The 21,530-nt window shown below is 37.8% G+C and overlaps 1 protein-coding gene across 1 annotated transcript in view; it reads right to left on the minus strand.

The window, feature by feature from the left end:
* The window catches only part of TEX11 (testis expressed 11), a 322,651-nt gene that overhangs the window by 275,519 nt on the left and 25,602 nt on the right, over positions 1–21,530 (minus strand). Inside the window, exons 5-6 of the mRNA XM_004694432.1 lie at positions 1,900–1,980; positions 1,687–1,806 (exon numbers count right to left, since the gene is read on the minus strand). Of these exons, the coding sequence (XP_004694489.1) occupies positions 1,687–1,806; positions 1,900–1,980 (201 nt within the window). The remainder of the gene's footprint in view (positions 1–1,686; positions 1,807–1,899; positions 1,981–21,530) is intronic.

Genomic DNA, 21,530 nt, shown 5'->3' on the forward strand with positions numbered 1-21,530 from the left:
AAAGTAGATGACTGGATTAAAAAGATGTGGTACATATATACAATGGAATATTACTCAGCAACAAAAAAATAGAGAAACACATGTCTTTTGCAGCAACTTGGATGGAGCTGGAAAAGATCATCTTAGTGAGACAAGCCAGAAAGAGAAAAAAAATACCGGATGGTTTCACTCATAGCAGGAGTATAATGGACCAGGCAAGAAAATAACAAAAATAATAAACAACCATATATCAGAGACATTTTGCCTGGTGGAGTGGGGAATGGGATCAAAAACGGGGGTGGGGGAAGTGCATAGGATTATGGTGATGGCACACAGATGACATGGTGATGTGGAACCTGCGAGGATTACAATTGAGATGGTTAAAAAAAAAGTACAAAATGATGTAAAAATAATCTGTTATAAAATAAAAAAGAAAGAAAAAAGATGTGGTACATATACAAAATGAAATACTACTCAACAACGAAAACAAAACAAACACATTCCTTTTGCAGCAACATGGATAGAGCTGGAAAAGATCATGCTTAGTGATATAACCCAGAAAGAAAAGGGAAAATACCAGATGGTTTCACTCATAGCAGGAGTATAACAGACCAGGCAAGAAATTAACAATAATAATAATGAACAGCTATATACTAGATACATTTAATGGGGGTAGACTGTGGAATGGGATCAAAAACAGTGGGGGGAAAGAAATACACTGGACTATGGTGATGGCACATGTATGGTTTGGTGATGGGAATCTCAAGAGTATTACAACTGAGATAGAAAATTGCACAAAATGATGTAAAAATAAACTATTATGTTCATTTTTTTTAAAAAATGAAAATAGGGCCTTCCAGGTGGTGCAGGGGTTAAGTCTCAGCTATGTCATGCTACTGCCCACCACTGTGACTTGAATTCAATCCCCTGTCAGGGAGATAACTACATGGCACAGTAGACCTCTCCTGTCTTGCCCACTGCTCTCCCTCAGCAGTGTATTTCTGCCTGTTCTTCTCCTTACTCTGTCTCTGCTGAATCCTCTCACTACCCTCCTCCCCTGATACCTCTGGCCTAGATCCCAGTTCTTGTAAGCATAAATAAGTCTTTTTTTTAAAAAAAAATGAAAATAGAAGGATTGTACTAAATGATTTTGAAGATCGCTTTCATTATTATAATTACATAATTGTAGTCAACAAACTCATTGAAGCTTATATATATTTTGTCAACTGAAAATGCACTACCAAATGCATGGTGACAAAAAAGAAATCCACTAGGACAAACAAATGTAAAGTATACTTTTGAATAGTGAGAGCAGCAAACTTAGAAAACATCATTAAATAAATCAGAATAATTGCAAATGAAAAGACTTTTTTCAAGCAAATATTTTAGAAACACTTTGACTATAAGAACATCACAGAGATAGATGTTTCAAAGGGAGGGCACTGCCATAAATAAATGACAGACGTTATATGCAGTGGTTGAAAATTTTTAAACTATTTGTCAGTCTTCTCAACCTCATGCATACCACAGAGATACCAATCACTACTAGTAATATTACCTACAGATATAAAACAGACAAAGGTCAAATATAATAGCCCATAAATGGCAAATGACACCTAACTTTCTTATACTAGTTACACCTTATCACATTTGTATTTGCAGACACAAAATGTCCCATTGAGAGGCTCTTGTGACTATGATACCTACTGACTCTGCTTGATAAGACAGCACTTTGAAGAGGTCTCTCTCCACAGTATTCTTCTGCATAGTCAATTGGGTCTCAGTAAAACTCCTCTGAATTAACTTAATATATAAGTTTTCAAGATTCTGAAAAATAAATCCAAATTAAACAAAATTTAATAATGAGAATAGCCACAAAAGTTACCGTAATTGCCACAGTTAAAATCACTGGTAACATACAGCCATTGCAGCTTGAAAAAAATCATCAGCAATCACAGCATTTCCAACATCCACCCACTCTTTTCCTGTTTTCATATTCATCTGGAAAAGAGAAGTTAGAAAAAAAAATTTTAATTCATACCTCCTACAAACTGGGTAAGAGGGGTATTTGAGAAAATATCTAATCCTCTATATTCAATATTATAATACACAGAAAATGAAAAGTACCAGTCATCATTCATTAGTTATGTTCTGCTTTGAACTTCTTAATTTAAGAGAAATGGTCTTGAGTAAAAAAAATGGTAAAAAAAATTAACAGATTTAAAACACATCTTTTGGGTCCTACCTGGTGATGCAATGAGCTAAAGCACAACACTAAGAAACTAACCACTGTCAGCACAAGTTCCATCCCCAGCCAGAGAGATGACCCATGTGGCACAGGAGACTTCGTTGCTCCCCTCAGCAGTGTGCTTTGTCAGTCTTCCTGTTCTGCTCCCCGCTGTCTCTGGTGAATCTTCCCACCGCCCCTGCACCTCTGGCCTGTACCCCAGTTCTATATATATAAGTAGATAAATAAATAAATCTTTAAAAACTAACTTTTAAAAATACTGATAATGAGCTTTAGCAAAACCCAGATGCTTGGAACCATTCAGCAATTCTCCAAGAACTATAAGTGGGGTCGGGGCATAAAAAGGAGGAGTCCATACTCTCTGGGAACCCAGTTGAAAGGGGAAAATTAGCCCACCAAAGCAGCCTATATTTTACAGCCTGGTGACATATGCTGTCTCTTGACATGGTCCAGGCATTGGGGAGACTCCCAACGAAGACAAGGGGTTTTCTAAACCTCCAAAGAAGATGAAACCATGGGAGTCTCAACAGCAACGCCTGCTGAAACTTCCTCATTTGTTCTTGGTTAATAATAGTCTAAAATTGATTATATGATTGGCCTGTCTAAATTAACTTGGTTAAAGTATTAATTGGCATAATATGTAACAGAAATTAACATTGCAAGAGGCTAGGAAAAACAGGTTGTGGCTCTTAAGACAATGGGAAACAAAAGTGTGTTAAGCTAACTGTGGCAGGTGACTGGAATCTCACCCAGGAGGCGTGTTTACAGCATAAGTAAATTTTCTGGTGTGCTCTAAAGGTCAGCACTTCACATGTGACATAGATGTTAGATACCCTTAAACTAGACCAGACTAAGACAGACAATGATTATAGGAGTTAGATAAGAATGATAAGTTGCAATAGTAGAACTTCTAGGAAAACAATATATTAGTAATATTCTTAGGAATACATGATTTTTAAACCAATAGGAATATAGGGATAAGAATCTATGTTAGGAAGTTAGTAAGGTAGTTAAACATTACCAAATGTCCCAGGTGATTGATCATGCTGGGAAATGAGGTACATTTAGAAGCCTTGATTGTTTATGTTTTTCTTTAAAATGACCAAACAAGTTTCATCCCAGTATGAGGCCATGGGGGTCTCCAAGTGATTATGAAAAATATGTAATAATTATTTTTACTTTGTTTCAATGCTTTTGTAGATGTAATCTCACTGCCTTCTTTAACATATAAATAAAGACCCTTTGAGATGTTCAGTAGGGGATACTTGCACCAGCTAGAGTGTCAATGTCTGCCTCATTGCTCATTTTACCGCCGCTGCCTCATCTTCGGAAAAAGAACCCCTGACCAGCCACCTGTCAGCAATGGACTTTGACATCTGGCATGGTCTCCAACAGCCTGGAATGGATTCCAGCCTGGAACACCCATTAACACACCCCACTATTATCTTGAACCCATAAAAACACACAGGTGAGCAACCCAAGTCTCAGCACCAGTGGTCAATTCCACAGAGGCACATCCTTTTTTTCCCTGAGATGCAACTCAAGAGTGAATCCCTGCTTTGAAAGGTGCATTCCCACGCAACCCTTTGGCGCCACCTAGTGAACAGGGCCAAAATACCAGCAGCTACCAGCACCTTTTAAGCACTCAACCCAGCCACATCACTCAACCAGTATATCTAAAAGCAGACCAGCAGATAAATATTATCCTCAAAGGAGAAAAGCTGAAAGCCTTTCCTTTAAAATAAGGAACAAGACAAGGATGTCCACTACCACTGCTGCTCTTCCAAATAATTCTGGAAGTTCTAGCCAGAGCAATAAGACAGGAAAAATATATTCAAGGAAACCAAATGGGGAAAAAGAAGTAAAATTATCTTTATTTGAAGAAGATATGACAATTTACATGGAAAACCCTAATGACCCCATAGAAAAGTAATAAAAACAATTAACCAGTTTAGTAAGGTCGCAGGATATAAAATCAACACACAAAAGTCAGTAGCCTTCTTCTACACAAACAATCAGAAGAAATGGAAATTTTAAAAAATCCCCTAACAATTGAAAGAAAAAATCAAATACTTGGGAATATACCTAACAAAAGAGGTAAAAGACCTATACAAAGAAAATTTTAAAACACTGTTAAAAGAAATACAAGAAGATACAAAGAAAAGTAAAAATATCCCCTATTCATGGATTGGAAGAATGAACATCACTAAAATGGCCATCCTACCAAAAGCGATTTACAAACTTAATGCTATTCCAATAAAAATCTCAATGACATTCTTCAAAGAAATAAAACAAATATTGATGAGATTCATATGAACCACAAAAAGCCTCAAATAGCCAAAGCTCTCCTGACTAAAACAAAAGAGAACAGAAGCATCTCACTCCCAGACTGTAAACTATACCACAAAGCCATTATAATCAAAACTGCATGGTACTGGAACAAGCATAGACATACAGACCAATGGATTCAAACAGAACACCCAGATATTAACCCACAGTTTTACGGACAGCTAACCCTTGACAAAAGAGCAAAAAATGTGCAGTGGAACAAAGAAAGTTTATTCAACAAATGGTGCTGAGAAAACTGAACTACTTCACGCAAGAAAAAAAGAAGCTAGATTACTACCTCACACCATGCACAAAAACCAACTCAAAATGGGCTAAAGAACTAGACATAAGACATGAAACCATAAACTATCTAGAAGAAAATGTTGGTGAAACACTACATGACATACAACACACTAACATCTTTAAAGATGTATCACCCAAAACAAGCACAGTGAAGGAAAGGATAACATTACACAAAAAAAAGAGACTCCCACTGATTGGGAGAAAATTTTTTCACACAAAACTAATGACAAAGCACTGATCCCAAAGATAACAAAGAGTTGATGAAACTAAAAAATAAAGTGATAACCCTATCAAAAAATGGGCAGAGGAGCTACAAAGACAGTTCTTCAAAGAGGAAATGCAGATGCCAAAAGGCATATGAAAAAATGTTCAACATTGCTTGTAATAAGGGAAATGAAAATTAATAACACAATGAGATACCATCTCAACACCAGTGAGAATGGCACATATTGTAAAAACTAGCAAAAACAAATGTTGATGAGGATGTGGAGAAGAAGAACTATTCTATACTGTTGATGGGAATGCAAATTGGTCCAACTACTATGGAAAGCTGTGTGGAGGTTTCTCAAACTGCTAAAAATGGAGCTCCCATGTAATCCAGAAATTCCACTCCTAGGGATCTACCCAAAGGGCACAAAATCACTGATTCAAAAGGACACCTGCACCCCTATGTTTACTGCTGCTGTATTTAAAATAGGGAAGATGTAGAGTCAATCCAAATCCCCAAAAATAGAAGATTGGATCAAGAGGATGTGGTACATATATGTTATGAATATTACTCAGAAATAAAAGAAGATAAACTCATGCCATTTGCTGCAACATTGATGAAACTGGAAGGAATCATGATTAGTGAAATAAGCCAGAAAGAAAAAGAAGAATACCAGATGGTTTCTCTCATAACAGGAGTGTAAGGATCAGACAAAGAAAAAAAAAAGCAATTGTAATAAAGTAAAATGAAAATCAACAAACAACTATAAACCAGAACCATTCTATGGGGGTACATAGGGACATAGGGTCAAACTGTAGTGGGAAGAGCACACTGTCTATGGTTATGGCACATGGGTGAATTGGTGGTGGGAAGTCCATGGTGATTACAACCATGATGAAAAAATATGCAAAATGAAGAATGATGCAAAAAAAAATAAATAAATAACTTCTCTGCCTGACAAAGACTTAGAATCATCTTAATTTAAAAACTTTTAATTAAGTGAAGAAACACTATGGGCAAGAAGAGGATAGGGTGACATATTCAAAAAACTCAAAGACAAACAATGCCAGCTAAGAATACTTTATCCTGGAGCCATGGTTTAAGGGAGTCAATCACAGCATGATTAAACTATCAGCAGCCACTGTACCATGAGTTCAATCCATGGCCAGGGAGCTAAACCACATGGCACAGCAGACCACTCCTGTCTCACCCGCTGCTCCCCTCAGCAGTATATTTCAGTAGATCTGCATGTTACGCCTCACTCTGTCTCTAGTGAAGCCTCTCACCTCCTACACCTCTGGCTATACCAAAGATTCTTATATGTATAAGTAAACAAAAATAGTTATTTTTAAATTATTATTTTAAAAAGCAAAATACTGGGCCCTCCCTGGTGGCACAGTGGGTTAAAGCACAGCACTGAGAAACTTAAGCCACTTCCACATGAGTTCAATCCCCACCTGCCCTGGAGGTGACCACATGGCGTGGCAGACCTCTCCTGACCCGCCCGCTGCTCCCCTCAGCAGTGTACTTCGTGGATCTGCCTGTTCTGCTCCTCTCTCTGTCTCTGGTGAATCCTCTCACCCTCTGCAGCTCTGGCCTGTACCTGAGTTCTGTATGAATAAATAAATAAATCTTAAAAAAAAAAAATACCTTTTATGAGGCAAACATTATGCTAATACCAAAACTAATGACAAATCCAAAAAAAAGAGAATTCAGATCAATCTCCCCAATGAACACAAATGTAAAAATCATCAGTAAAATTCTACCAAAGCAAATCCAACATGCACCTAAAGGACAATACACCACAACTAAGTGGGATTGATTCCAGGGACACAAGGATGGTTCAGCAGCTGAAATTCAATTAACATAATTCATCAACAAAATGAAAACAAAAAAAATAGTATCATGTAAAAGATGCAGCAAACACATCTTATTAAGTCCAATGTCATTTATGATAAAGGGCATCCAAAAAATCTGGATAAAAGGGACATAACATGGCCCTCTCTGGTGGCGCAGTGTGTTAAAGCACAGCACAAAGAAGCTTAAGCCACTTCCACATGAGTTCGATCCCTGCCTGCCCTGGAGGAGACCACATGGCGAAGGAGACTTCTCCTGACCCGCCCGCTGCTCCCCTCAGCCATGTACTTCGTCGATCTGCCTGTTCTGTACCCCACTCTATCTCTGATGAATCCTCTCACCCTCCACATCTCTGGCCTGTACCCCAGTTTTGTATGAATAAATAAATAAATCTTTAAAAAAAAAGGGACATAACATTAAAAAACCTATATATGACAAACCCACAGCTAACATCATACTTAGTGGTGAAAAACTGAATGCCCTCCCATTAAGATCTGGAACAAAATAAGGATGTCCACTCTCACCTCTACTTTTCAATATAGTACAAGCATTCCTAGCTAGGGCAAGTAGGCTAGAGAAAGAAATATAAGAAGTCCAAATAGATAGGGAAAGAAGTAAAACTTGCACTATATGTAAATGAGATGATAACATATAATCATAAAAATCCACAGAAAATAAATTAAAACAATAAACCAACTGAGTAAAGTAGCAGATTGCAAAGTCAATACACAAAAATTAGTAGCCTTCCTATATGCAAACAATCACTCTCAAGAGGAATAAATGAAAAAAATCACCCCAAGTACACTGTACCCCAAAAAATTACATGCCTGGGAATAAACCTAATAAAGGAATTGAAAGAACTGAACAAGGAAAACTATAAAACACTGTTAAAAGAAAGAGAAAACAAAAAGAAATGGAAAGATAGTCCCAGCTAAGGGATCAGAAGAATTAACAGCATAAAAATGGCCATCCAACCAAAAGCAATTTACAGATTCAGTGCAATTCCAACAAAAATTGCGATGATGGGCCCTCCCTGGTAGTACAATGGGTTAAAGTGCAACACTACAAAGCTAGCTAATCCACTTCAGCATGAGTTTGCTCCCCAGCCAAGGAAGTGACCCACATGACACAGCAGACTTCTGTATAGCCCACTGCTCCTCTCAGCAGTGTATTTTAGGAGATCCAACTGTCCTGTTCCCCACTTTGTTCCTGGTGAATCTTTTCACCACCCCCACACCTGTGGCCCATAACCCAGTTCTGTATATGTAAATAAATAAATCATTTTTTAAAATCACAGGCCCTCCCAAGGTGGCACAACAGATTAGGATGCAGCATTGCAAGTTAGCTGCAGCTGCTTCAGTGCAAGTTCAATCCCCTGCCCCGGAGGTGACCCACATGACACAGCGGACCTCTCCTGTCTCACCTACTGCTCCCCTCAGCAGTGTACTGCATTGATCTGCCTGATCTGCTCCCTGCTCTGTCTCTGGTGAAGGCTCTCACCACCCCTGCACCTCTGGCCTGTACCCCAGTTCTGTATGCATAAATAAATACATCTTTAAAAAATATCACAATGACATCCTTCAAATAAATAGAGCAAAAATTGATGAAATTCATATGGAACCACAAAAAAAAAACTGAATAGCAAAAGCTCTCATCACTAAAAGGGGGAAGAGTGTGGGGTTATGATACTTCCATCTTCAAGCAATATACAAAGCCACTATAATAAAATCAGCATGAAACTGGAACAAAACAGTCATCTGTGGAGGTTCCTCAGAACACCAAATATGGACCTACCACATGATCCAGTAATTCCACTACTAGCAATCTACCCAAAGGACACACACACAAAAAAAAAAAAACACTAATTTAAGGGCCCTCCCTGGTGGCACAGCGGTTAAGGCACAGCACTAAGAAGCTAAAGCCACTTCAGCATGAGTTCAATCCCCGCCCTGGAGGTGATCCCACATGGCACAGCATATCTCTCCTAACCTGCCTGCTGCTACCATCAGTGGTGTACTTCGTCGATTTGCCTGTTCTGCACCCTACTCTGTCTCTGGTGAATCCTCTCACAGCTCCTGCACCTCTGGCCTGTACCCCAAAATATGTATTTCTGTATGCATAAATAATCTGTAAAAAAAAAACCCACTAATTTAAAATGAAGCCTGCACTCCTGTCTACTGCAGCACATTTTACAATAGCCAAGATAAAGAAACAACCTAAATGCCCCAAAATAGATGAATGGATCTAAAATTTGTGGTAGGGAGAGGTAGGGCTCCATAATCAGTGGTGAAAGGTCAGTTCCAGGAAAGCACAGGCCATCCTTCAAGGTTATTGGAGGCCAGCAACCCCTCACTCCAGCACCCATTCTGGAAAAGTAGAAGGAGGGTCCTGCAAACAAAGGAGGGAAGCCAGCATCAGGGAAGTACCTGCTGGTTCACAGGGTTGTTGGAAGCCAGTGACTGCTGAGCACCCATTCTGGAACCAAATCAAGCCAAAGGGAGGCTATGAAAGTGAGTAGTGAGATTGAGGACAGTGTCCTCAGTCAGCACACAGCTCCTTATACCTCCATATACCTATGTACCCATCCAGAAAAGCAAGCAAAGCCAGGAAGACACAGGAAGGGCCCAGCCACTGTGGGAGCACAACCATTTGGGAGACTTGCCTTTGGCCTACACTTAGCTTTAGAGTCTTCATGAAATCCTACCACACGCACAGAACAAACAAGCATTGTAGGGTAAGACACACATATAATGGTAAAGATCAGCAGCATAGAGACTTGGTGATCTTCCGGTATAGTGCCCAACAACCCATCCACAATGCCATAGTCCTTGTGAAGTTGGTGTGACAGCACCAGTTGCAGTGTGGTCACAGTCCCAGGCATCCCAGTAGGAGCACCCCAAAGAGATGCCCACCAGTACCAGTGGCATGGTGGCACAGCATATAGAAAAATTGGAAAACAAACAACAGGAAAAAGGAAAAATACAAATAATCAAGCAAGCCCTCTGGGGACTGACTCACCACAAAAAGAAAATCAGCCTCAAGAACTCAAAACAATGACATGGAAGAACACCACTGCCCATCAGAGAATTTAGAATTGCCATGAATAAAAAAACATAAATAAGGGAATCCCTGGTGGCACAGGGGTTAAGTCTCAGTGTTATAAAGCTATCCCCAGCCACTGAATGAATTCAATCCCCAGCCAGGGAGATAACATCATACATGGCACAGCAGACCTCTCCTGTCATGTCTACTGCTCCTCTCAGAGGTATATTTCAGTAGATCCACCTGTTTTACTCCCCACTCTGTCTCTGATGATCTGTCACCCCACCACTGCAACTCTGACCTAAACCCCAGTTCTTATGTGTATATATAAATAAAATAAAATCTTTAAAATAGATATATAAAGCCAATGAAGTGGGAAAGAATTACATGAGAAGTACAGTTAATGTATTGAAGAATGAAAATGGGTCTTTAAAAGAAGGAAATAAAGGAAACACAGAATATCAAAATATTAATGGAAGATAAAGAAATAAGGGATAAGTAATGAAAAAAGTTTTGATGAAATGGAAGAATCAGTACTCTTGAAGATAGATATAAAAACCAAAAAAAAAAAAAGAGAGAGAGAGAGAGAGTGAGAGAAGTACAGAGAAAAAATAATGAAGAAAAACTTCGAGGATATCTGACACCATGAGGAAAGGGATTATGAGTTATAGGGATCCCAGAAGATGAGGAGAGAGACAAAGGGATAAAGAAACTCTTTAGGGAGATAATTGCAGAGAACTTCCCAAGCATAAAGAAGATGAAAATAAACATACAGGAAGCTAGAAGAAAACCAAATTACCACAATGAAAAGAAAACTACAGCAAGAAGCAAGACACATATTAGTAAAGCTTCAAAGAATCCAAGAAAAGGAAAAATAATAAAGCTGATGAAGTGGAAGAAATAGATGACTTATAAAGGAAAAACAATGTAGTTGACATCAAACTTCTCTGATGAAACACTACAGGCAAGAAGAGAATGGAGTAACATATTTAATGAATTCCAAGTCAACAAATGCCAACCAAGAATACTTTAACCTGCAAAGCTCTCTTTCTTCTATGAAGGAAAAGTGAGGACCTTCTCAAAATAATAATAATAATAATGAACAGTTATATACAAGAGACATTTTATGGGGGTGGAGTGGGGAATGAGATGAAAAACAGTTGGGGGAGGGAAATGCACTGGACTTTGGTGATGGCACATGGGTGATCTGGTGATGGGAAGCCCAAGGGTTTTACAACTGAGATGGGAAAACGCACAAAATGATGGAAAAATAAACTATTGAAAGAAAAAAAAAAGGACCTTCTCAGACAAACAGTATTTCCGAAAATTCATTACTACTAAACCCCCACTCAAAAAAAAAAATACAAGAAGCCCTAAAACCAAAACTAGCAGAGGAATGAATAGTAAGAACAGAATGTTATAAATATAATCGCAAAAAGACAAACAAAATGGCAAATACAAATGCCAATGTAACAATATTAAGCTTAAATGAAAATGGATGAAACTATCAATAAAAACACATAGAGTAGCAGACTGTATTTTAAAAAAAATCCAGCCTTATGCTGTCTCAAGGAAACATATTCAACTAAAAAGGATAAGCACAGAGTGATAGTTAAAAGGTTGGAAAACAATCTTACAAGCAAATGGACCAAAAAGGTAAGCAAGAGCAGCTATGTTTATATCAGATCAAACAGACTTCCCAATAAAAAAGGTAGAAAGAGAGACAGATGTAGTGAATTATAATTTCACTACATTATAATTAAGGGGACAACACATCAGGAAGATACTATATTCATGAACATATATACTCACTAAATGAGGGAGCACCAAAATATAGAAAATTATTATCATCTCTGAAAATAGACATCAGAGAAAATACATACGTAATAGGAGACTTCAACACCCCATTCTCAAAAGGAGACAAAAAATAAACAAGGACTAGAGCCCTAGATAAGGACCTAGACCTCACAGGCTTAACAGACATCTATAGGACACTGTAACAAAAAAAAAAAAAAAATTACGAGTACACATTTTTCTCAAATGCGCACAGATCATTCTCCAGGATTGATAACATATTGGGCCACAAGACAAAAACTAACAGGTATTTTAAGATTAAAATCACATCAACTGTCTTTTCTGATCATAAAAGGCATCAAATTAAAATAAACCATGAAAAGAAAGCAAGGAACCTTCCCACCTCATGGAGCTCAAAACCCACACTACTGGAAAACCATGGGATTAATGAGATGATAAAAGAAGAAATTAGAAAGTGCTTTGAGATGAACGAAATGAGGACACAACTTTCCAGAATATATGGGACACAGCAAAATAGTAGTAAGTGTAAAGTATATAACAACACAGGCTCACATCAAGAAACAAGAAGAACTCAAAGAAACAACGTAATCCCCCATCTCAAAGAGCTAGAAAAACAAAAACCCAAAAGCAAGTTGAAGAAAGGATATAATAAAAAATCAAAGTAGAAATAAATGAAATAGAATTTTTTAAATCCAAAAGATCAATGAAACTAAAAGTTGGTTATTCGCAAAATTTTTAAAAATAGACAAGCCTCTCAAATAGGTTCACAAAGAAAATATGGGAGAAAACACAAATAAATATGATCATAAATGAAAGAGAAGAAATTACAACAGACTCAGCAGGGCAAAAAAGGATAATCAGAGTTTACTATGTACATTTATATGCAAACAATTTCAACAATCTAGATGACAAGAACAAACTCCTAGAACTATATAATCATTCAAAGCTGGATAAAGAAAAAAACAGAACATCTAAACAGACCAATTACAAGCAGTGAAACTAAAACAGTAATCAAAACTCTCCCAAAAACAAAAGCCCAAGACTAGACGGCTTCACAAATTCTACCAAACATTCAGAAATTAACTAGAGTAAATCCTACACAAACTCTTTCCAAAAATTGAGAAAGAAGGAATACTACTAAATACATTTTATGAAGCCAACATTATACTAATACAAAAAACAAAGACAACACACAAAATTAAAACTACAGGCCAATCTTCCTAATGAACACTGATACAAAAATCCTCAATATAACCCTAGCTAACAGAATCCAACATTGCATTAAAAGGATAATACACCACAACCAAAATATATAGAAGAAAATATAGGCAAAACACTATATGACATACATCTCAAAACATCTCTAAAGACACATCCCCTGCAGCAAAGAAAGTGTGGGAAAAGATGAACAGCTGGGATTACATCAAACTAAAAAGCTTCTGGGCAGCAAAGGAGACGATGACCAAAACAAAGAGAGGCCCAACTGATTGAGAGATGTTTACACAACACAAATGACAAGAGACTGCTCACAAAGATCTACAAAGAGTTGACAGTACTCAAAAATAAAATAAGCAATCCTGTCAAAAAATGGGCAGAAGAACTAAAAAGATACTTCTCCAAAGAGGAAATGCAAATGGCTACAGGTATATGAAAAAAATGTTTAACATCACTTGTAATCATATAAATGAAAATCAAAATCACAATGAGATACCACCTTATACCAGTTTGAATGCCACATATACCAGTTAGAATGCCTTATATTCACTGATAGAATATAAGGAAAACTAAATAATGGATCAGGAAAAATTGTAATAAAAAATTAACAAACAACTATAAATCAGAGACATTCTGCAGGGGAGAGGGTGGGAGAGAGATCAAAACAGGAAATGGTAGAGCACAAGGGACAATGGTGATGGTATATGAGTGAACTGGTGTTGGGAATTTTATAGGAACTACATCTGAATGTAGAAAAAATTACTGTACAAAAATGAACTATGGGGCTCTCTCTGCTGGCACAACAGATTAAAGAACCGCACTATGAGCTGTAAGAAACCACTGCAGTTCAATCCCCAGTCAGGGAGCTGACCCACATGTGTGGCAGACCTCTCCTGATGCACCCACTCTTCCCTCAGCAGTATATTTCAGTAGATCTGCCTATTCTGTTCCTAACTGTCTCTGGTGAATCTTCTCACCCCCTGTACCTCTGGCCTGTACCCCAATTCTATAAGCATAAATAAATAAACCTTTTAAAAAATGAACTATGGAAGTGACTGGAACCCAAGCAGAAGGGAAAGACTGAAGCTCTGATCTGGGAGTGCCTAGGCGCTAAAAAATGTCACAGACCCCAGCCCCAATATAGCCCTAGAGATAAACCAAGACAGCTCAGCTCAGTGAGTAGAACCCAAACAGCGGGGAAACACAGTAGCTCCAATCCGGGAGTGCCCAGGTGCCCAGATGCTAGGAAACACTGCAGAACCCAGCCCCAGTAAAGCCCTGGACATAAACTGGGACAACTCAGCTCAGTGAATGGAACCCAAGCAGCAAGGGGTGGGGGTGGGGGGAGAAAATGCTCAGAGTGGGCACTCAGAACCCAGGAGGTGGGGAGAAAGAACTGACAAATGGGGCACTTCTAGCTCTTCCTGCATCTCCCACCCCACAGCAGAGAACCAAGCCTAGGTGCCATTAAGATGTAGTCAGGTCTTAGCACCATTTTAAAGGCATGGTCAGCAAGACTCACAAAGCCCAGGAGTTAAAAGGGGAAAAAGAAAAAAACGATTAGACAGGACTCAACCACAGGCCCAACCCTGGGAAAATGCAACAATTTTAACAATTTCCTTAACCCTTAATGGGCACATCCTAGCATAGAGAGGCCCTAGGAAGTGCCTCAAATGAGGAGACTTGCTATAGAGTCTACCTGCCTGCTACATCTACCCATAAAAACTGCGGTAAAGCCCTGGAGTTAAAGAGAAACAAATCGGCTCTGTGAGAGGACACCAAGTGGTGGGGAAAGACTGCTCAGGAAGAGACTGTTTAGACAGTCTCCACTCTTTGTGGGCACAAAGAGCCCTGGAAGCTCAGAGGGAGGACTGGAAGCTTGCTCAGTTGAGAGGATTGCAGCCCTTCTGGCACTCCCTGTACCCCTATATCTCCCACAGCAGAGGCCTAAAGACTTGTGAGTCAGAAAGGCTCACAGTGCTCAGAAAGTAAACAAAACCAGCAACCAATTCAACCACAGACCCAACTGCAGGGAGACCTACTAACTTCTAACATGCCCCACCCCCAACGGGCAATCCAAGCATAGCGGGAACTGGAACATCCAAAGGCTACAAAGATCAATGGGCACTGGGGGAACTGGAACATCCAAAGGCTACAAAGATCACTGGACACTTTCCAGAGACAAGGATTCAAGGTGTTACTGGAACAGGCTGAACACTATAAGAGACCCCTGACTGTTACAGGCTGAGATGACAGACACAATTCCACACTTTGGGAGCTGGAAAAATAGCAGATATTGAAACAGAGCATAACTCAGAATATCCTCCACAATTGAAGTGTCTGGAAGTCCCTCAGCCATCCTAGAAAGAACATCTGAAAAAATGTTGGTCAGTAACAGCAACGCTGTTGCTGTTAGAAAATGGAAAATATAGAAAATATTAGAAAATACACAACAAGGAAAATAAGAAAAACAAATACTCAAGCAAGTCCACAGGGGAAAAATTCACCACAAAAAGATCAGTCACCAGAAAGCACCAAAGAAATAGAAGAACTGCTCAGCCTAACCAGCTAGAGAATTCCAAATCATCATGATAAACAAACATAAAGAAGATGAGAAGGAAAAAAAAAAAGATATGAGGCAAGCCATCAAGGAATTGAAGAATACAAACAAGGAAATGAATGGAAGAAATTTAAAAAAAAATACAACACAAGCAATCAATGAAAATGAGACATTAAAAAAGGAAATAGAAGAAATGCAGGAGATAAAAAGGCCACTAGAGGAGATAAAAAAAAAAATGCTGCGAAAACTAATGAAAACAGAATAGATGAAATGAAAGAATGAATCAGCACCTTCAAAGACACAGAAATAAAGAGAATTTAAAAAGAAAAAGAAAGAGAAGTAAAAAGGAAAAGGAATGCAGGAAAACTTCAAGAGCTATTTGACACCTTTTGGAAAGGAAGTATCAGAGTTATAGGTATCCCAGATGGTGAAGAGAAAGGCCAAGGAACTGAGAAAATATTCACAGAGATAACAGAAACAAACTTCCCTAATATGAAGAAGGAGATGAAAGTAGATATCCAAGAAGCAAAAGAAGAACACCAAACTACCATGACAAAAGGAGAAATACAGCAAGATACATCATAGTAAAAATACTAAGAATACAAGACAAGGAAAGATAATGAGAATGACAAGAGGGAAGAAACAAATAACCTATAAAGGGAAACCTATCAGACTGACATCAGACTTCTCTGAAGAAACACTACAAGCAAGAAGAGAGTGGAGGGGCATTCTCAACAAACTGCAAAGCATTAAATGCCAACAAAGAATACTCTATTTCTGTGAAGCTCTCCTTCCTCTATGAAAAAAGAATAAGGACATTTTCAGACAAACAGACAAATTTTGTAAGGACTAAACCCCACTCCAAAAAATACTACAAGAAGCCATTAAACCAAATCCAGCAGAAGAATCAACAAGAACAGTTCAAAACAAGGAATAAAAATATAAAAGGACCGGCCCTCCCTGGTGGCGCAGCGGGTTATAGCACAGCACTAAGAAGCTAAAAAGCCACTTCCGCATGAGTTCGATCCCCGCCTGCCCTGGAGGAGATCCACATGGCGTGGCAGACCTCTCCTAACCCGCCCACTGCTCCCTCAGCAGTGTACTTCGTCCATCTGCCTGTTCTGCTCCCCGCTCTGTCTCTGGTGAATCCTCTCACCCTCCGCATCTCTGGCCTGTACCCCAGTTCTGTATGAATAAATAAATAAATCTTTAAAAAAATATATATATATAAAAGGACCAAAATGGCAAATGTAGGTGCCAGTATATCAATATTATCTCTAAATGCAAATGGCTTATACTCATCAATAAAAAAAGACACAGAGTTGCAGGATGGATTAAAAAACAGAAATCAACATTCTGTTGTCTGCAGGAAACACACCTAGCTACAAAAAATAAAAACAGATTTAAAATAAACGATTGGAAAACAATCCTACTAGCAAATGGACCAAAAAAGAAGGCAGGAAGGAACAGTTATATCAGACAAAATAGACTTCAAACAAAAAAAGGTGAAAAGAGACACAGAAGGCCACTAAGTTATGATTAAGGGAACAATACAACAAGAAGACCTAACAATCATCAACATATATGCACCAAATGAAGGAGCACCAAAATATATCAGGAAACTATTGTCATCTATGAAAATGGATATCAGAGAGAATACATACATAGTAGGAGACTTCAACATGCCACTGTCAACAATGGACAGATCAACAAGAGAAAAAATAAGCAAAGACACTAAAGCTCTGAACAAGGACCTGGACAACATGGGTCTAGTGGACACCTATAGAATACTGCACCCCAGAAAATGTGAGTACATATTTTTCTCAAATCCACATGGAACATTCTCTAGGACTGACCACATACTGGGTCACAAGATAAATATCGATACATTAAGATTGAAATCATACCAACTATTTTCTCTGACCATGAAGGAATCAAACTAGAAATAAACCATATGAAGAAGGCAAGAAACCCACCTACCACGTGGAGACTGAAACCCACACTTCTAGAGGACCATTGGATCAATGAGGAGATCAAAGAAGAAATTAAAAAATACCTAGAGAAGAAAGACAATGATCACACAAGTCTCCAAAACTTATGGGACACATTAAAAGCAGTTATAAGAGGAAAATATATAGCAATACAGGCTCACATGAGGAAATAAGAAATAACTCAAAGAAACAACCTAATGTCCCACCTTAAAGAACTAGAAAAAGAACAACAAAATAACAAATGTTGGCAAGGATGTGAAGAGAAAAAAGAACTCTCCTGCACTGCTGTTGGGAATGCAAATGAACCACTATGGAAAACTGTTTGGAGGCTCCTCAAACTGCCAAACATCGAGCTTCCCTATGACCCAACAATCCCACTCCTAGGTATCTACCCAAAAGACACAAAAACACTGATTCAAAAAGATACCTGCACCCCCATGTTTATTGCTGCTTTATTTACAATTGGAAAGAAATGGAAACAGCCCAAATGCCCAAAAGTGGATCACTTAATTAAAAAGATGTGGTACATATACACAATGGAATATTACTCTGCAACCAAAAAAAAAATGAACACATGCCTTTTACAGCAACATGGATGAAGCTGGAAAAGATGATGCTTAGTAAAATAAGCCAGAAAGAAAAGGAAAAATACCTGAAGGTTTCACTCACAGCAGGAGTATAACAGACCAGGTGAGAAAATAATGATAATGATGAACAGCTATATACCGGAGACATTTTATTGGGGTGGAGTGTTTATTGGATCAAAAACAGTGGGGGGGGAGAAAAATACACTGGACTATGGCAATGGCATATGGGTGATTTGATGATGGGAAGCCCACAGGGATTACAACTGAGATGAAAAAATGCACAAAATGATGAAAAATTAAACTATTATATAAAAAAATTACCAATACAATCTAAAAATAAAATAAACTGTGATCTATAAATAAATTATTTTTTCAGTGATCAAAAAAGACAAATGCATGCCTTTTGTGGCAACATGGATGGAAAAGGAAGGGATTATGGTACTTGAAATTAGTCAGAAAATTTTGACAAATACTGGGTGGTCTCACTTATGTGTGGAACATAGAGAAATCAGGTGAAAAGTCAAAAGTAGCAAGCTGTCCATAGAACTGTGGAATACAGCAGAGGAGAGGGTAGAAGGGGGTGGCACATATGGGAGGGAAGAACACAAGAGTATATGGTCATGGTTCACAGGTAAAATGGTGGCAGAAGTATGGGGACTATGAAGATATAAGAAAAAAATTAATAAAAAATTTTAAAACAGTATAATGTAACTAAAACTGAAAGTAGGAGTAGGGAAAATTAATATAACACCATATGAAATAAATATCATAGGAGAGAAAAGAGAGATCATGTAAAAAGCTATAAATGAATATTTAATTTTAGAGCTAACCTGTGTTGCCCCTCCCCAAAGCATAAATAAATAAATCTTTTTTTAATTAGGAATATCACTCTAAATTGCTACAGAGTAATTTGGAAAAAAGCAAGTAAAGGAGCATACATGATTAAGAAGCAAGGAACATCTGAACACACAATGGGAAAACTAAAGAAAAAGAATCCAGAGACCAGAAGGAAAGGGCCTAACAAAGTTTAGGATAATAATATAAACTAAACTAAAATTCTCAGTGTTGTCAAAGCAACTCAAACAAATACCAAAAAAGTATGTGCGCAATGTTAGAAAAGAGATCCAGGAGCCAAAAGAGTTCCTCACTAAAGAACTGGAAGATATCAAAGAAATACAAAAGAGATACTGAGTGAAATGAGGACAATATTATGTAGTATATTAAGTAGACTTAAGCTGGCAGGAGAGAGAATATTTAAAATGAAGATTTCAAAGGTACAAATGACCCAAATAGGAAAAGAGAATAATAAGACTTAAGAAAAAATGAAGAATCTCTACAAGAAATACCAGACTCCATTAGAAGAGGAAACCTCAGTATAATGAGTATTTTAGAAGGTGAAGAAAGAGCAAAAGGAACAGACCCTATTCAAAGAAATAATAGCTAAAAACTTACCAAATCTAAGAAATGAAATAAATATGGATGCTCAGTAACCAGAAAGAAAATCCAATTTTCATCTTTTTGAAGATTTTTTTATTTATGCATACAGAACTAGGGTGCAGGTCAGAGGTGCAGAGGTGAGGTGAGAGGATTCATCGGAGACAGAACGTGAAGCAGAACAGGCAGACTGATGGAAGTACACTGCTGAGGGGAGCAGTGGATGAGACAGGAGATGTCTGCTGTTGCACGTGTGTCATCCCACTGAGGCAGACTCACGCTAAAGTGGCTGTGGCTAGCTTTGTAGTGTTATGCATGGAGGGCCCAAAATCCAAATTTCTATATGGAAGACAACCTTCACCAAGACACATCACTATGAAATTATCAAAAGCCAAATATAAAGGGAAAAGGCTGCTAGAGGAAAAATAACATACAAATGCACCTCAATCAGACGTTCATCATATTTTTGAGCAGACACTTTCAAGGCTGGAAGAAAGTAAACTGACATATTACAAAGACAAAAATTGCTCTCCAAGAATATTCTATCCTGCAAAATAATCATTCAAATGTGACAGAGAAATAAAGGCTTTTCCAAACAAAGAAAGGCACAATATTACCACCAGACCTGCCTTCTAAGAAATACTGAGAAAAGTTTTTACATATGAAAAGAAAAAACAAAATAATTCAAAACTTTGAGCTTTGGTGATGAATAGCAACAGTGAATTAGAAGTATAAATAAGGACAAGAACAAAACAAAAGGGGGTAAGAAAAGGATACAATGACTATGAGAATATAAAAACAAAAACTACTATTATAGAAAGTCTGATACAACTCGCATAGTAACCACAAAACAAAAATCTAGAATAGAGACACTTAAAGGAACAAATGAAGAAACTGAGAGTACCACAAGGAAAAGTTATCCTAATAAAAAAAAGCAGACAAAAATGTGGCAGGGGGAGGGGTTAACAAAAAACAACAGAAAGATAAAATGCCCAAAAATCAAAGCTACAATGACAATACATAAGGCTCAAGTATCAAGAGTCACCCTTAAGGTGAATTGTCTAAACTTGACAATTGATAGGCACAAAAATGACAAATTGTGTTTAAAAAAAAAAACCATGACCTGCGCCCTTCCTGGTGGCACAGCGGGTTAGTGTGCAGCACTATGATGCTACCCACAGCTACTACAGCACACATTTGATCCCTGCCCAGGGAGGTAACCCACATGGTGTGGCAGACCTCTTCCAACTCACCTGCTATTCCCTTCAACAGTGTACTTCAGTAGATCAGCCTGTTCTGCTCCCTACTCTCTCTGGTGAATCCTCCCAGCCTCTGCTCCTCTGACTTCTACCCCAATTGTTGTATGCATAAATAAATAAATATTTTAAAATAAATAAAGTAGTACTGAGATGGAAATACTTAGCAATATAGAAGCATATCAATGAACAAGAAAAATCTCAAAAAATAAAGGAACTAACAAAGTAAGAACAAAACTAAAAATCAGTAGAAGGAAGGAAATAATAAAAATTAGGGTGAAAATAAAATAGTTAAAAAGGAACCAAGAGCTGGATAAACAAAAATAATAGACCTTAGCTAGGCTCACTAAGAAGAGAAAACACAAAAGAATAAGAAATGAAAGTAACAAAAATTTAACAGATACTGTAGATATAACAGAGATCACAAAAGACTAGTATGAATGGATGAATTTTCTTTTTTGCAAAAAAATTCAGACAACCTAAAAGAAATGCACAAATTTTTAGAATCATAAAACCTTGAAAGACTGAAGCAGGGTAAAATAGGGAGCTTGACTAGATCAATCACAAGCATAAAAATTAAGTCTCCCTAGAAACAAAGGACTAGTACCAGAGGGTTGTTCTAGCAAATTCTACCAAACCTTCAAATAGAATCCAATAGCTATCCTAAAACTCTTCAAAAAAAAAAAAATGAAGAGGGAAGGAAAGCT

The sequence above is a fragment of the Condylura cristata genome, unplaced genomic scaffold (genome assembly GCF_000260355.1).
Source record: "Condylura cristata isolate star-nosed mole 26May11 unplaced genomic scaffold, ConCri1.0 scaffold00043, whole genome shotgun sequence".
NCBI lineage: Eukaryota > Metazoa > Chordata > Mammalia > Eulipotyphla > Talpidae > Condylura > Condylura cristata.